This window comes from Ruditapes philippinarum, unplaced genomic scaffold, assembly GCF_026571515.1.
Source record: "Ruditapes philippinarum isolate M1 unplaced genomic scaffold, ASM2657151v2 ctg1468_1_1_1_1, whole genome shotgun sequence".
NCBI classification, from domain to species: domain Eukaryota; kingdom Metazoa; phylum Mollusca; class Bivalvia; order Venerida; family Veneridae; genus Ruditapes; species Ruditapes philippinarum.
In genome coordinates, this window is record NW_026861330.1 from 141,707 (window position 1) to 157,341 (window position 15,635).

At 33.9% G+C, this 15,635-nt stretch overlaps 1 protein-coding gene across 1 annotated transcript in view; it reads right to left on the bottom strand.

The window, feature by feature from the left end:
• LOC132715278 (uncharacterized) overlaps positions 1 to 15,449 on the bottom strand; it is a 68,436-nt gene extending 52,987 nt beyond the window's left edge. The window contains exons 1-3 of the mRNA XM_060698267.1: positions 15,288 to 15,449; positions 7,862 to 7,917; positions 3,020 to 3,425 (exon numbers count right to left, since the gene is read on the bottom strand). Of these exons, the coding sequence (XP_060554250.1) occupies positions 3,020 to 3,425; positions 7,862 to 7,895 (440 nt within the window). The 5' untranslated portion in view covers positions 7,896 to 7,917; positions 15,288 to 15,449. The remainder of the gene's footprint in view (positions 1 to 3,019; positions 3,426 to 7,861; positions 7,918 to 15,287) is intronic.
• Positions 15,450 to 15,635: the final 186 nt, after the last annotated feature.

Below are 15,635 nucleotides of genomic sequence, written 5' to 3' on the forward strand. Positions count from 1 at the left end.
ATTTGGACTTTTAACCTTGAAGGTCAATGTCATTTATGGACGAAGGTCAAGGTTAGTGTAGTCTACTGAAAGGTCTTGTCCCAAGGTTTGTTGTGGACAAGTATGAAAACAATACACCAAGAACTAAAAAGTTATGATCCAGGTACAAGTTTGCGGACGGCAACGCCACCGAGAGCGACTATAACAATACCTCTACTTTTTTTTAAAAAAAGTCAAGCTAAAAAAAGTACAGCTGATATCAAAGTTAAATTTACATGAATTTACTTAATCTGTGCACATGGTTTAAATTTCTGGCTGTACATCAAAGGACAAGAAAGTACGTCACTTGTCAAAATCTAGGTCAGTTGATATTAAAATTCAATTTCACAAATTACATCTCAAACTTGGTCCAAATTTCATAGCTGTATATCAAAGGACAAGAAATTAGGTCACTGTGTTCCCTTGAGCAGGGCAAAGTTTTGACCCAAGAGTTTAAACTTTAATTCAAACAATCTTGATACAGGTTCAGAAGACAATTTCATGTCAAATATCTAAGCTCTAGCTTTCTGCTATTTAGAAAACATTTTTCTTTGTTTCTGTTTTTACTGTTTGTACATAATGAAAATCAATGACCCCCAGGGTGGGGGTGTAAGGTTCACTACACAATGTTTTATGCAAAATATCTAACCTCTAGCCTCTGTCAATTCAGAGAAAATGTTTTCTTTAAGATTTTACTATATAAATAGTATAAGGAAAACCAATGCAAACCAACCTCTTAGCCTTGTACCTAAATCAGACATAAAGATTTTTTAAAGTTTTTATTATATGTACATAATAAGTGGAAATCAATGACACCTGGGGCGGGGCCAATTTTGACCCCTGGGCTTTAATTTGAACTATCTTGGTAGAGGTCTACTACACAATGTTCCATGCAAAATATCTAATGTGTAGTCTTTGTCAATTCAATGAAGATGATTTTTCAAGTTTTTACTATATATATACATGGAAACCTACATGGAAACTGTAAAACTTTTAACACTTTGTAATGTTATTACGAAAACTTGTTTTATACGAAACATATTTACATTTGTAAAAGATTTTTTAATTTAGGACTAGAACTCCGCGAGTCGGATGTGTCGCCTTGTAAACAATGTAGTTTAGGAGAAATGGCCCGGACAAAAATGAAGTATGAAAAATAACAAAGGGCAATAACTAAAAAAATATTAAGTGCAGAGCAGCAGTTTCTGTGCACTGCACTTCTTATCAATAAGATCTATCATTCTATGATGTTTCAAGTCCATAGCTTTCATACTTGAGGAGAAATGACCAGGACAAAAATAAAGTAAGAAAATCAACAAAGGGCAATAACTCAAAAAATAAGAAATGCAGAGTATCAATTCTTATGCACTGCACTTTTTCTTAATGAGATCTATCATCCTATGAAGTTTTAAGTCCATAGCTGTTATACTTAAGGAGAAATGGCCCGGACAAAATTAAAGTATGAAAATAAACAAAGGGCAATAACTCAAAAAATAAGAAATGCAGAGTACCTGTTCTTGTTCACTGCACTTCTTCTTAATGAGACCTATCATCCTATGAAGTTTCAAGTCCATGGCTTTTATACATTAGGAGAAATGGCCTGGACAAAAATAAAGTATGAAAATTAAGAAAGGGCAATAACTCAAAAATTAGGAAGTGCAGGGTACCGGTTCTTATGCACTGCACTTCTTCTTAATGAGATCTATCATCCTATGAAGTTTCAAGTCCATACGCTTTTTTAGTTGAAGAGAAATGGCCCGGACAAAATTAAAGTGTGAAAATTAACAAAGGGCAATAACTCAAAAAATAAGAAATGCAGAGTACCTGTTCTTGTTCACTGCACTTCTTCTTAATGAGACCTATCATCCAATGAAGTTTCAAGTCCATGGCTTTTATACATTAGGAGAAATGGCCTGGACAAAAATAAGGTATGAAAATTAACAAAGGGCAATAACTCAAAAATTAGGAAGTGCAGAGTACCGGTTCTTATGCACTGCACTTCTTCTTAATAAGATCTATCATCCTATGAAGTTTCAAGTCCATAGCTTTTTTAGTTGAAGAGAAATGGCCTGGACAAAAATTAAGTATGAAAATTAACAAAGGACCATAACTCAAAAAATAAGAAATGCAGAGTACCGGTTCTTGTGCACTGCACTTCTTCTTAATGAGATCTATCATCCTATGAAGTTTCAAGTCCATAGCTGTTATACTTAAGGAGAAATGGCCCGGACAAAATTAAAAGTATGAAAATAAACAAAGGGCAATAACTCAAAAATAAGAAATGCAGAGTACCTGTTCTTGTTCACTGCACTTCTTCTTAATGAGACCTATCATCCTATGAAGTTTCAAGTCCATGGCTTTTATACAATTAGGAGAAATGGCCCTGGACAAAATAAAGTATGAAAATTAACAAAGGGCAATAACTCAAAAAATTAGCAAGTGCAGGGTACCGGTTCTTATGCACTGCACTTCTTCTTAATGAGATCTATCATCCTATGGAAGTTTCAAGTCCATACGCTTTTTTAGTTGAAGAGAAATGGCCCGGACAAAATTAAAGTGTGAAAATTAACAAAGGGCAATAACTCAAAAAATAAGAACTGCAGAGTACCGGTCCTTGTGCACTGCACTTCGGGTTATTGAAAGAAGCATGCATACCAAGTTTGAAGTCAATCCGACTTATAGTGACTGAGTTATGCTCCGGACAAGCTTTAGGGGACGCCGACGCCGTCACAGACGCCGCCGACGCAGCCGACAAAAGTAACCCCTATATGTCACCTTTTCAAGGCGACACAAAAAACTGTGTTTTAATAAATGCCCTTCCTTTGGAAAATGTTTAGCCTCCCAGAGCCTTTAATAGGAATTTTACAGTATGCATTTTCTGATTGTTTTCTACTTGAACATACAGAGTAATTTAATATTCAAACAATTTCCAAATCTGAAAATCACAGTTTTACTTACAATAACCTGAAATAATTATAAGAAAGAGTTTTAGGTAACTTACTTATGAGTCGTTGGTTCTTTTTTAGCCATGTTTTGCTTGGCTTGTAAGAAGTGTCTTCTTGTCATCTTTACCTCACATGATAGGGTTGCACCCAAAGGCAAGCCCGCAATAAATTCAATACCTTGTTCATAGATATACTGTCCAAGACATTTTGATAATTCATTACTTTCATCCTTTGTACAAGCATAAAAAGAATTCAATGACTCCTCTGAGTTGAATTCAAATGTCAAGTACACTAAGCCTGATTCAAATGTCACATCATTGACCCTCACATAAGAAAAGTCTCTCCAACTACGAATGTGTCTTTGGAATAAATGAAGATGATGTTTAATGTCTTTCGCAATTTCTTCCACTCCATCTTTTCTAATTTCTTCTTCTGCTTTCAAGATAAGGGGTAGACAAACAGCTAAAAATTGAAAAAAGAAATCTACAGTCAAACATTTGTTAAGTGGAACCTTCAAGATCATAATTAATTTGCACAAAAGATAAATGACTTCAGTGTTGTTATCAAGCCAAATGAAAATTTTGATCTTATTTTCATGCATAGTTAAACACTCTTCAAAATCATCTGGGTAACAAGAGCCACCGCCAGTGGCAGAGACAACACTCAACATTTTTTATTGTTTATTCTAAATGCAAACAAATAAAGGTTTAAACAAATCTTGAAAAAGAAAATTAAAGAAAAAAAAATATTTTTCCTTTTTTTAAATTTCAGAGGTATTATAAAGTCTAGTCACACTTGTTGTTTGTCACAACAAGTATGAATCTCATTAACATAAATGTAATATTCAATGATCAATTTTACATCTAAAACTGTGCACATGATGGTCCCATTTAATAACTGTACATCAATGAATAAGTAAGTATGTCACTTTAATTATCTAGGTCAGCTGATATCAATGTTCAATTTTACATCTAAAACTGTGCACATGGTCCCATTTAATAGCTGTACATCAATGAATAAGTAAGTATGTCAATTTGTCAAATTATCTAGGTCAGCTGATATCAACGTTCAATTTTACATCTAAAACTGTGCACATGGTCCCAATTTAATAGCCGACAATACATCAAAAGATAAGAAAGTATGTCACTTTGTAAAATTATCTAGGTCCCATGATATTAAAATTACATCTAAAACTCAGTGCACAATTGGTCCAAAGTCCAATTAGCTGTACATATTAAGAAGGTCATTTCATCAAATTATCTAGGTCAGCTGATAAACAGATCAATTTCATCAATTTCTAACATTGTGTACAATAACAAATATGAGTGTAAAGTCAATAATTTGACCATCAAGGTCATATATGAATCAAGGTCAGTTTGAATTTGATATACATTTATAAAGGTCATGACCTAAAAGATGCTGTGTCTTAATATGAATTCAATCCATTTATAAATAACAAATTTATAGCCAGTTAAATACAAAAACAAGAAAATTTCTTTAATTTGAACTTGACAGTCTGTCAATTAAAGGTCAAGGTCACATCTAAATTATTCAATATGTTTGTTTGGTTACAAGTATGTTTTGTGGAAGTATTCAATTAAATAATTACATATATAACAAAACTTATTAAGAAAGGAGTTTTGTCACAAAAACATGTCTCCCAAAACTAGGTACACTGTAATCAGATCACTCCTGTGAAGTTTTGTTGAAATCCCGCCAGCTCGAGTTTGACCTAAGAAAGTCAGACAAGATTTTTCTATTTATAGCTCTAAATGCTATTTTGTGCAGCGAAACAGAACATGCCAGCAGATAATGCACAACTAGGTAATGGTACTGATCACTCCTGGCTGAGTGTAAAGTTTCATTGAAATACCACCAGCAGTTTGATCTGTAAAAGTCGGACAAGATTTTTCTATTAAAAGCTCTGGCAGCCATTTTGTGAGGCAATGCAGAACATACTGGTGATATGGAACTGATCACTCCTGTGAAGTTTCATTGAAATCCTGAAATCCTACCAGCAGTTTGACCTGTAAAAGCCAGACAACACATGCAGAAAATATTTCTTATAGTCAGGGAGTCCTGGGAAATCCCAGGATTGTCTCAGGATTTGTTTTCTACCTCTTGACAAAAGTCCTGCCAACAAGAAATCTCAAGACTTTTGAACAAACTGAACAAGACAAAACAGAATTTGTCAATCTTATTAATAGACAATCTGATTAAACGCAGCTCTTAAATAATGCTATGCATTCAGATCTGAAAATCACCAAATGGTTGTCACCTTCTCATGACCTTTTAAACAGCCAATCATCATCAACAATATCTCTATTTTTTTTATTTTTTTTAAAAAGTCAAGCTAAAAATAGCTTTCACGGGAAGGCGAAACATATACGGTGGTAATCAGATCTACATTGTGTTTAAATAAGTCAGATTGACCAATAGGGCAGACAGGAAATCCTTTAAGGACTTTTATTTTCATATATGTCCTAAGGATAGGAATTATCAGGACAAATCATTTAAAGAGCAGTCCTTTAATCAAGACAAAAAAATAGATTTTCTTAGAAAGCCTTTCTGTAAAGTGAAAAATAAGAAGTCCTGTTAATTCTTATGATAAATATATACATGTACATGTAATTACATATTGATACTGTCAGTTTAAGACAGTATAACCCCAAATGTATACATTTTATTTCATTCAAATCGGCTTTAAAGGTCCCAACATAAATTTAAAGTTTGGGGGATGGCAACAGCAAGGCCAACATGACTGTAACAATACCTCTGGGTTTTTTTAAAACAGAGTGGAGCTAATAAAACTAGAACTGCCACTGTCATTGCGTGAATACCCCAGCATACCACTTTGTCAGAATCAACAGTGGTCATTTAGAGCTCAAGGACAACCTCCCTACAAAATCTAAGGGTTAGTAAGCCAGTGTATTGCTAAGTTACGTATTCTTCATGTTTTTAGTGGCAAAGATCAAACAGACCTTTACCTTTGACATACCCACCTTAAAAATCAAAAGTGGTCAAGCCAAATATGAAGACTGTGGGTCAAAGGAATCTCAAGTTATTTGGTGGACTAGCTTTTTAAAGTCAAGGCCCCTGTGACCTTAAAATCAATATGGGTCATCTACCAATCATGACTAACATCCTTGCCAAATATGAAGACTGTGGGTCAAAGGAATCTCAAGTTATTGGGTGGACAAGGTTTTTTATTCAAGGCCCCTGTGACCTTGACCTTTGACCCAGTGACCTCAAAATCAATAGGGGTCATGATATCTACTAATCATGACTAACCTCCATGCCAAATATGAAGACTGTGGGCCAAAGGAATCTCAAGTAATTGGGCGGACAAGGAAAAACCGACGGACGGACGGGGAGACGTCCGGACGTCTGGACGGACAAGCTGATTCCAGTATACCCCCCTTACAACTTCGTTTTGCCGGGGTATAATGACATGAAAGAGAAAAAACAGTTACCTATTGTCCCTTTAGCTATAATATAACTGTCTTGTGAGAGCGGATGGACAGGCAGATGACGAAGAAGTGATCTCTATATGTTGCAACTACTCCTTTAGAGGCGACACAACAAATTTATAGAAATTCTTAGACAAATTCAAGGATTTGATCTTGAAGGTCTAGGTCATATTCCATACATTATACTAAAATTTAATAGACCTAAGACTTGTCATTATAAATTACTTATATTACCCCTCAATTTTTTCGTAATGTTAATTTCCCATAGGCCTCTGGGAATAATTAATATTCTTACTGTTAATGCAAATGTACCACGTGACTAAGAATTTTGTAGTGTTACATAAGTAACAGTATATAAATAACACATGGGTTTGTGGGTAACAGTAAAAATATCATCCCGAGAAAAATAGCTGTTACCCGAGCCGTTTTTTATTTTATTACCGCGAACAAAATACTGTGATGATCTGAAATTGTAAACTAAATCTAACTGTAACAAAAATAAACCAAGAGTAAACAATAAACTAAACTGTCCTTTACCTTTTAACTTTTAAGTGTACTTTACTCAGTAGGCCTACTCGAGAAGTTTTCTTTTTCTTTTATTCTTTAAGAAAGTGATGATTTCTACTAGTCATAAACATACAATAAGCTGTGTTTTATTTAGAAAACAAAACACTAACCCATTTGTAAGGTTATGATCTGTGAAATCTGATCCTTCTGTATCCAGAATATTCTTCGCATGGTTTTTGACAAAGTGCATTTACAAAAGGATGATATCCTACAGTCTCATCATGTCTCACAGTCCACCAACTCTATCTGTAACATGTAAATGGAACTAAGTGATGCACCCGAAACTGTTTTCAGTTTTAAGGTAATAGTGACCTTGACCTTTGACCCCAAAATCAATAGGGGTCTTCTACCCAATATGGACAATCATCCTTTGAAGTTTGAATATTGTGGGACTAATGGAACTTAAGTTATGCTCCAGAAACTGTTTTCAGTTTTAAAGTAATAGTGACCTTGACCTTTGACCTTGTGACCCTAAAATCAATAGGGGTCTTCTACCCAATATGGACAATCATCTTATGAAGCTTAAATATTGTGGGCCAAAAGGAACTTAAATTATGCTTCGGAAACCAAATTACTAACAGATGGACGGACAGACGGCCATTCTAACAGGAGAGTAATAATGTGGCTACTCTATTGTTCTTTTTAGCCACACAAAAGACAATAGCCACATAAAAGCATGAAAGACATCAAAGAGAAAGAACAGTTCCCTATTGTCCCTCTAGCCACATAAGTACTGTCCTGTGAGTGCGGACGGACAGATGGATGGACGCCAGGGGGTATAATATAACAAATATGCCTGAAATTCTTTCGGGCATATAATTATAAATATGGTACATGTACTTAAATAAGTCAAGAACTTACTGCAAGAACTGCCTGCACCACTTGAATCTGCCATAATTGACTTGTTCTACATCTCCCTGAAATAATAAATTATTTATCAAAAATAGACTGATAACATTTTGGGGCCCCACTCATCAGGCTTAAAAGGTCAGCATTGGGAGGGGTTGGGGGCCCTGGAGGGCCCTTTTTTATATTCCCCTGGCAGGGAAACCCTTTTTCCGGGAACTAGCATTTAAGGGGTGGGGGTTTAATTTCTACCACCGTGTGAGACAGTCAGTATACCCTTATTTTAACTGTCTCCATGTATGTTTTTCCCACGTTTTAAACCATTTTGGGTCGTATGGCATCGTATAAACCATGGTGCACTCGTTAAAATCTACCGTGTTTGGGTTGACATTCGGGTAAAAATCGGGTTGGATGAATTTGGGGGACAGTCTAAAAATTTTCCAAAACATTATTTATATTATTATATACGATCTTGACACGGTTGGGCTCACTCGAGGAGCGTACTTTAAATACGGTTTTATATGGGGTCCCATACGGTCTCACAGAGTATCTTACGGTCTTGTACTGTCACTTACACGATCATATACAAACATAACACACATACCAGTTTTTTAAAAGTTCTTAACTAGAAATGTGTCCATAGGACACGGGTGCCCCCACCGCGCCACTGTTCTGTCAATTTCATGACTTTAGGTCAAATATTTTTTGAAAACTAACAAGAGCCATGTCAACATGGCCATCCCCCGTCGAATGTGTTTGCTCATCTGAAGAATGTATATGACTAGTAGAGCAGAATAATTCCATTTTAAAAGGTCTTTTGGTAATGAAAACTAATGGCTGAAGTGATTACAGATTTGAAACCTATGTGAATACTGATGGCTGAAAACAGCAAAGGGCAATTACTGAAAAATAATGCAGGGTAGGTTATCATTCTTGTGTGCTGCACCCCTCCTGAGTAAAATCTATCCACCTGTGAAGTTTCAAGTTGATACCTCAAATACTTTTTGAGATAAGCTCTGGACAAAATAGTATGAAAAAGAACAAAGGGCAATAACTTAAAAATTATATAGGGAAGTGTTATCATTCTTGTGCACAGCATTTCTCCTGAATAAGATCTATCCACCTATGACATCTCAAACACTTTTGAGTTATGCTTCACTTAGATGAAAAATTAAGTATGAAAAATAACATAGGGCAATAACTCAAAAATTATAAAAGGTAGAGTTATCATTCTTGTGTACTGCATTCCTCCTGAATAAGATCTATCCACCTATGACATTTCATGTTGACATCTCAAACACTTTTGAGTTATGCTCCACTTAGATGAAAAAATTAATTTTGAAAAATAACAAAGGGCAATAACTTAAAAATTATGCAGGGTAGAGTTATCATTCTTGTGCACTGCACTCCTCCTCAATGAGATCCATCCAGCTATATAGTTTCAAGTTGATACCTCAACTCCCGACAAAATAGTATGAAAAAGAACAAAGGGCAATAACTCAAAAATTGTATCGGGAAGAGTTATCATTCTTGTGCGCAGCATTCCTCCTCAATACGATCTATCCACCTATGACATTTTATGTTGACATCTCAAACACTTTTAAGTTATGCTCCACCCAGGTGAAAAATTAGGTATGAAAAATAACTAAGGGCAATAACTCAAAATTATGAAAGGTAGAGTTATCAATCTTGTGCACTGCACACCTCCTGAGTGAGGATCTATGCACTTATGAAGTTTAATGTTGATATCTCCAAGGCTTTTTGAGTTATGCTCTGGACAAAAATTAATTTTGAAAAATAACAAAGGACAATAACTAAAAAATATGCAGGGTAGAGTTATCATTCTTGTGCACTGCACTCCTCCTCAATGAGATCCACCCACCTATAAAGTTTCAAGTTGATACCTCAAATACTTTTTGAGATAAGCTCCCGATAAAATAGTATGAAAAAGAACAAAGGGCAATAACTAAAAAATTATATAGAGAAGAGTTATCATTCTTGCGATTAGCATTCCTCCTCAATAAGATCTATCCACCTATGACATTTCATGTTGATATCTCAAATACTTTTTGAGGTATGCTCCGGACAAAAATGTCAGACGGAAGGACGGACGGAGACTATTTCTATATCCCCTGCCGCCTTTTCGGCTGGGGATAAAAATCTTTCACAAAGTAAAGGGCAAGAACTTCACAAATACTAAATAAATCCACAAGCAAACCCCAAGGTGCATAAGTACACATGCTGACCAACATTTTTGTAAACTTTCAGGCCTACAAGTATTTTGAGCTATGCATGAACAAGTTGAAAATTGCAAATTTATACTACTGTAAATCAAGGGCAATAACTCTTACAAAACTGAAAATCATTGTGACTATTTGTGCCTAGTTATTTAAAAATCCTGAAAAAGTTCTTAATCGGACACAAAATATACCCTAAAACAGACTATGTTAATTTTTTACCTCTAACTGTGACCTTGAACTTGGAGGTAGGGATGCAGGTGTTGTGCATGACACATTGTCTTATTATAGTGACTATTTGTGGCAAGTATTTACAAAATCTTTTGATCTATAAAAAAGTTATGGACCGGACACAAAATATACCCTATAACAGACTATGTTAATCTTTGACCTCCAAGTGTGACCTTGACCTTGAAGGTAGGTGACCGGTTGTTGCGCATGACACATCGTCCCATTATTGTGAACAATTGTGGCAAGTATTTACAAAATCCCTTCAAAGATAAGAAAGTTATGGACCGGACACGACATATACTCTCTAATAGACAATGTTGACCTTAAATGAGCAAGTGCGACCTTGACCTTGGAGGTAGGGGTCTGGTTGTTGCGCATGACACATCGTCTTATTATAACAAACATTTGTGCCAAGTTATTTCAGATTCCTTTGATAAATGACAAAGTTATGGACTGGACACGAAAGTGTGACGGACGGACAGACGGACGTTCTCACAGGACAGTAATTATGTGGCTACTCTATTGTTCTCTCTATTGTTCTTTTAGCCACGCAAAAGAAAAATAGCCACGTAAAAGCATTACGGAATGAATGACATCAAAGAGAACCTATTGTCCCTCTAGCCACATAATTACTCTCCTGTGAGTGCGGACGGACAGATGGAAGGACAGACAGATAGACGGACGGACAGACAGATGGACTGAGCCTATTTCTATATCCCCCTTTTTTCTTCGAAAAGGCAGGGGACAATAAGGGCTCCTTCACTGTAATAGTGGTTACATGTTTGAAGATGCCATCCTACATGTCCTAGACAGAAATTGTTAGCATCCATTTAATCACTGTAAAATTTCAGTCATGTATTTTTACTAATTTTTAACAAAACACCGCTGAAATTTCCAATTCCATGGGTATAGGTAATGTTCCCAAAATCCTTAAAAAAATCCCTGTGAGGGGTTAAATATGCCCCTCAGGGTAATATGCCAGTTCAAGGGTTGGCATTATCCTCTAATAAATTCGCACGGACTGTGCCAATTGTGTCATTTATATTATTTTACCAAAAGACCTACAACTATGTAATATTTATAGAGTAAACAGTCAAGGAAATAAACAGAATACACATCATCATTATGCTCAAAAAGATAATAAACTTAACAAAAAACAGTTCAAGAATTATTTTATACATTTCTACATAAAGTTGAGATACAATAATCATGTATAATTCCTTGAACAGTGATTTCACTCACTTTAATGGGAATAGCTAGGCCTTTAAAAGCCTCTTGATTTTGGGAAAAAATATCACTAAAAGTGCTGAATTGGGAATGAGTAAAAAAGCTGGTTTCAGTTCAGATTTTTGTGAAAACTGCATGATTTCGAAGTAAATTTCAATTGGGAAGAGGCCTTTTTTCTGAGTCTGTTATATAAGTAGGAAAATCACTGTTAAAAATCAAATTTTAAACTTATAATGAATGTTATGAGTTATGAACTTAGTTGTGAACAATAATTATTAAATTCTATTTGATAGTGATCCATACTATTGTAACAAAGTCTATAATTTATAGTTAACTTAAAATTTTGCTGCAATTATAAGTTATGTGCCCCAGGGTGATAATTAAGAAATATTACCCTGGGAATATATTCTACTACAGGAGGGTGATATTCAATCAGAACACATAAATAGGCCTATGGGAGTTTTACATTGAAGTAATATATGGACCGTATATAATAATTGTTTATCATTGCAATTAAATGCTAAAATTGTGTCCATTTTATTATTGTAATTGTTTATACCGTTACCCGACTGTTTTAATTTTCTCATTTTAAAATATATTTTACGATATTATAGAAAAAACTACCATTGTAACATTGTTTGTTATTGTCATTAAAACCTGCAATAAACTTACTATTTTGTATTGGTACAAATTATCTTATGTCTATGTGCGATTATGCCATTATTTTTCATTCTTCGTATTTATACACACATACAGTATTATAATTATTGTCATTGCATGTTTTTGTTTTTTTTCTTTATTAACCTGTATATAACGAAACTTGTTGATTACCACTAAACACATTCTCAGTTGTATGTATTTTTAAATGGAAGTAATATTACTAATAATGTTACTGTGATCAACAAATTTATATCGTAATGTTGTTTGTTTTTATAGGTAAATAATGTACAAATATCTTAATGCAGAAATAAAACGCATCAATGCCAGAAGGATCATAAAGACAATTACATCGCATAAATTTATACAAGATATGCAGAATTTTCAAATCCCTTATTTTAGGCCATAGAAAATTAATCTTTAGACTCTCATCCAGGTTTCAAGAAATAATTGGGGCGGGTGGGTGGAATTTATAATTTATAATTTATTTTATCCATCACTTTTAAGACCTGAAAAAACAGAAATGTATGAATAAACAAAAGTGTTTAAATCTATATTTTAATGAGAATAATACTAAATGTTGTAAGATTTGTTACTTACAATCATCTTTTACAATCACAAACAGTTTTCTTGTTTACTGCATCATATATTTCACATATGATGAACATTTTGACAATTTTACCGATCGAAAACGAACGTATTTAAAATCTTGATCACTAGACGCTGTAAACCTCAGTCTGATTTTTATGCGTTCGTCCCGCGAATATTCGACCACGATTTTCGGACGATTTATTTTCGTCCATAGACGTCTGCGAAATGAACAATTTTTTTTTATGAAAATAAATTATTTTGGAGCGGAAAGATTTTGATACGGGCGGGCGAGGATGAGAGTCTAAAAATTAATTTTCTGTGGCCTTAACAAAAATCGTAGAATATCAAGCCCACTGAAATAAGTACTGTGTACTTAGACGGTATATAAGGAAAATCATTGACCCCCTGTCAGGCAGGGCCAATTTTGACTACTGAGGACTTTTATTTGAACAATTTTTACTTGGTAGACACTCTCATGCTTAATATCTAAGCTGTACTCAGCAACTGCTCTTTGGGGTTTTTTTTAAAACATGTTTTTTGTTGTTGTTTTTTTACTAACCCTGGTTAACATTTGCACCTCATGTGCAACCAAGCCAATAAGTAAAATCAATGCTAAATATCTAAGCTCTAGCTCTTTGGGTATTTAAAACAAAAATTTTGTGGGTTTTTTTTACTATTATATAATACATAAGGAAAATCAATGACCCCTGGGGCAGGCCAACTTTGACCCAAGGTCTTTGAACAAACAGTTGGTAGACACTCATTAGAAGATGTTTCATGCTCAATATTTAAGCTTTTCCTCTTTGGGGTTATTTTTTTAGGAAGATTTTTTAAGTTTTAACTATAAACATATAAGAAAAATTAATGACCCACTCCCCTCGGGCGACAGTCTGATTTTGACCCCAGGGCTTCTTAATCTATTTGAACAAACACTAGAAATGTTTCATGCCAAACAGGTGATCTAAAAAATGTGAATGCAAAGTTCTTAACCATATGTTCTAAAGGTTTATTGAATATATATCCCGGAGTTTGCAATTTAAAACATGAGACAATATGTGCCTTAATGTTTAATAAAAAGGTAATTTTTTCTTGGTTTGCATAACATTTATTGGTAGCTGTGATTTTCATGGGTAGGAATATAGCAGAAGCTGAAACAAACAAATAATGTTTTATTTTAGGCCTTAAAGATTCTCTTTTTTATGTTTTCAGAAAATGGTTTATTTTTGTTTTTGAAAATCTCCTGTTTTATCAACACCATGAGACAACTGTTCTTCAATGTAAAGTAAGAAAAAATGTTTGCCATTAACCCTTTCACTGCCATAGGGACGGCTTATGCCTTCCGTTATTTTTGGCGTATTTGCCATATGGACGGCTTTAGCCGTTTCTATAATAATAATAGTAATAATAATAAATTAATAATAATAATAATGATAATGATAATAACTATAAAGAAAATAATACCATCGACAATAATTATTATTATACCAACAGCTTTGGAAACATATATAATTATTATAATACTAATAACAAATAATAATAATTATATTAATTAATAAAATAGTTATTTCGGGAAATAGGTGATCAATAAAACAATAACCTTTTGGCAGCGAAAGGGTTAATGGTTTGGGGTATAGCTTTATTAAATTCAGGTTAAAATTGAAATCACTCACATATTTTATTTAGAATAATTAAGAGTACTAGAAGATTGAATAACTTAGTTACATTTAGAGCAAGCGATTAAAGTGAAATATTTAAATGAGCCATAATACACCCTGAGTCAGGCAAACTCATACATGTGAACTCTTCCACTTAAAGCAGGAGACTCCGACTTTCTGGCAGCCATATTTTTTTTAAAGATTTGTCTTAAAAATGAGGGGGTTTTACACAATTTTAAGCAATCCTCCTATTTCTGATGCCAGAACTTCCTTATTTGTATATTGTAAGTTCTAAAATCTCCCTCTTTTTGAAGTAAAATCTCCCACTTGATCATCAAAAAAAGTTCACATGTATGCAAACTATTTTTCATCTTACTTTTGTTAGGCCTACTTTAAAATTAACTGTGTTTCCCCTCCAGTGTCCGTAGGGTAGGTAAGACAAATGTTGTTTTTTTTTGTTTTTTTACAATAATATTTTATCTAAAATAATATAGATTTAAAAAAAAATGAATGCTTAGAAACTTGGAATGATATAAAAAAATTTCATTCAACATATATCCCAGATTGTATATTTACCATACTGTACAGGAACAGGAGACAGATATAAAGATTATTGATTCTCCTTCCATGTTTAGGAGAAAAAAATATAGTAGATCTATGTATTATGGTTTGACAATCAAATTGTTGGGGTAGCCGAGTTTTTTGTGGGTAGTTAGCGAAAGGAGAAACAAACAATATTTTATTTTTGGCCTGTAACAATAAATACATATATATTAAAAGTACGTGTATAATTCTTACATTAAATTTAAACAGTTAAAGTGTCTCAAATAAAAATATATTTACCAAGAGTAAGTTCCATCAAAGCACCGAACGCCCGTGATCATGTCGCTATATCAAATATATAGCCCTTCTTCTAACTCGATTTAACAAGGTGACCTTCTACTGCCAAACCGAAACTTGAAATAGTTGAAAGTCGATCAGTCATTTTCAGAAAACTGAGCCGCACGTGATAAAATTTTAATAGCCTCTTTCTAGATCCAATATGTTTATGTCAACCCTATATCAGTGCTATATATATATATATATTTTTTTTTTTCCTTTCTTTTATAGTACGACCTTTTTAAATATATAAAATCTGTGTAATGACTGGCATATCTATAGAATTAACTCGTCGTGTAGATTATTATTGAT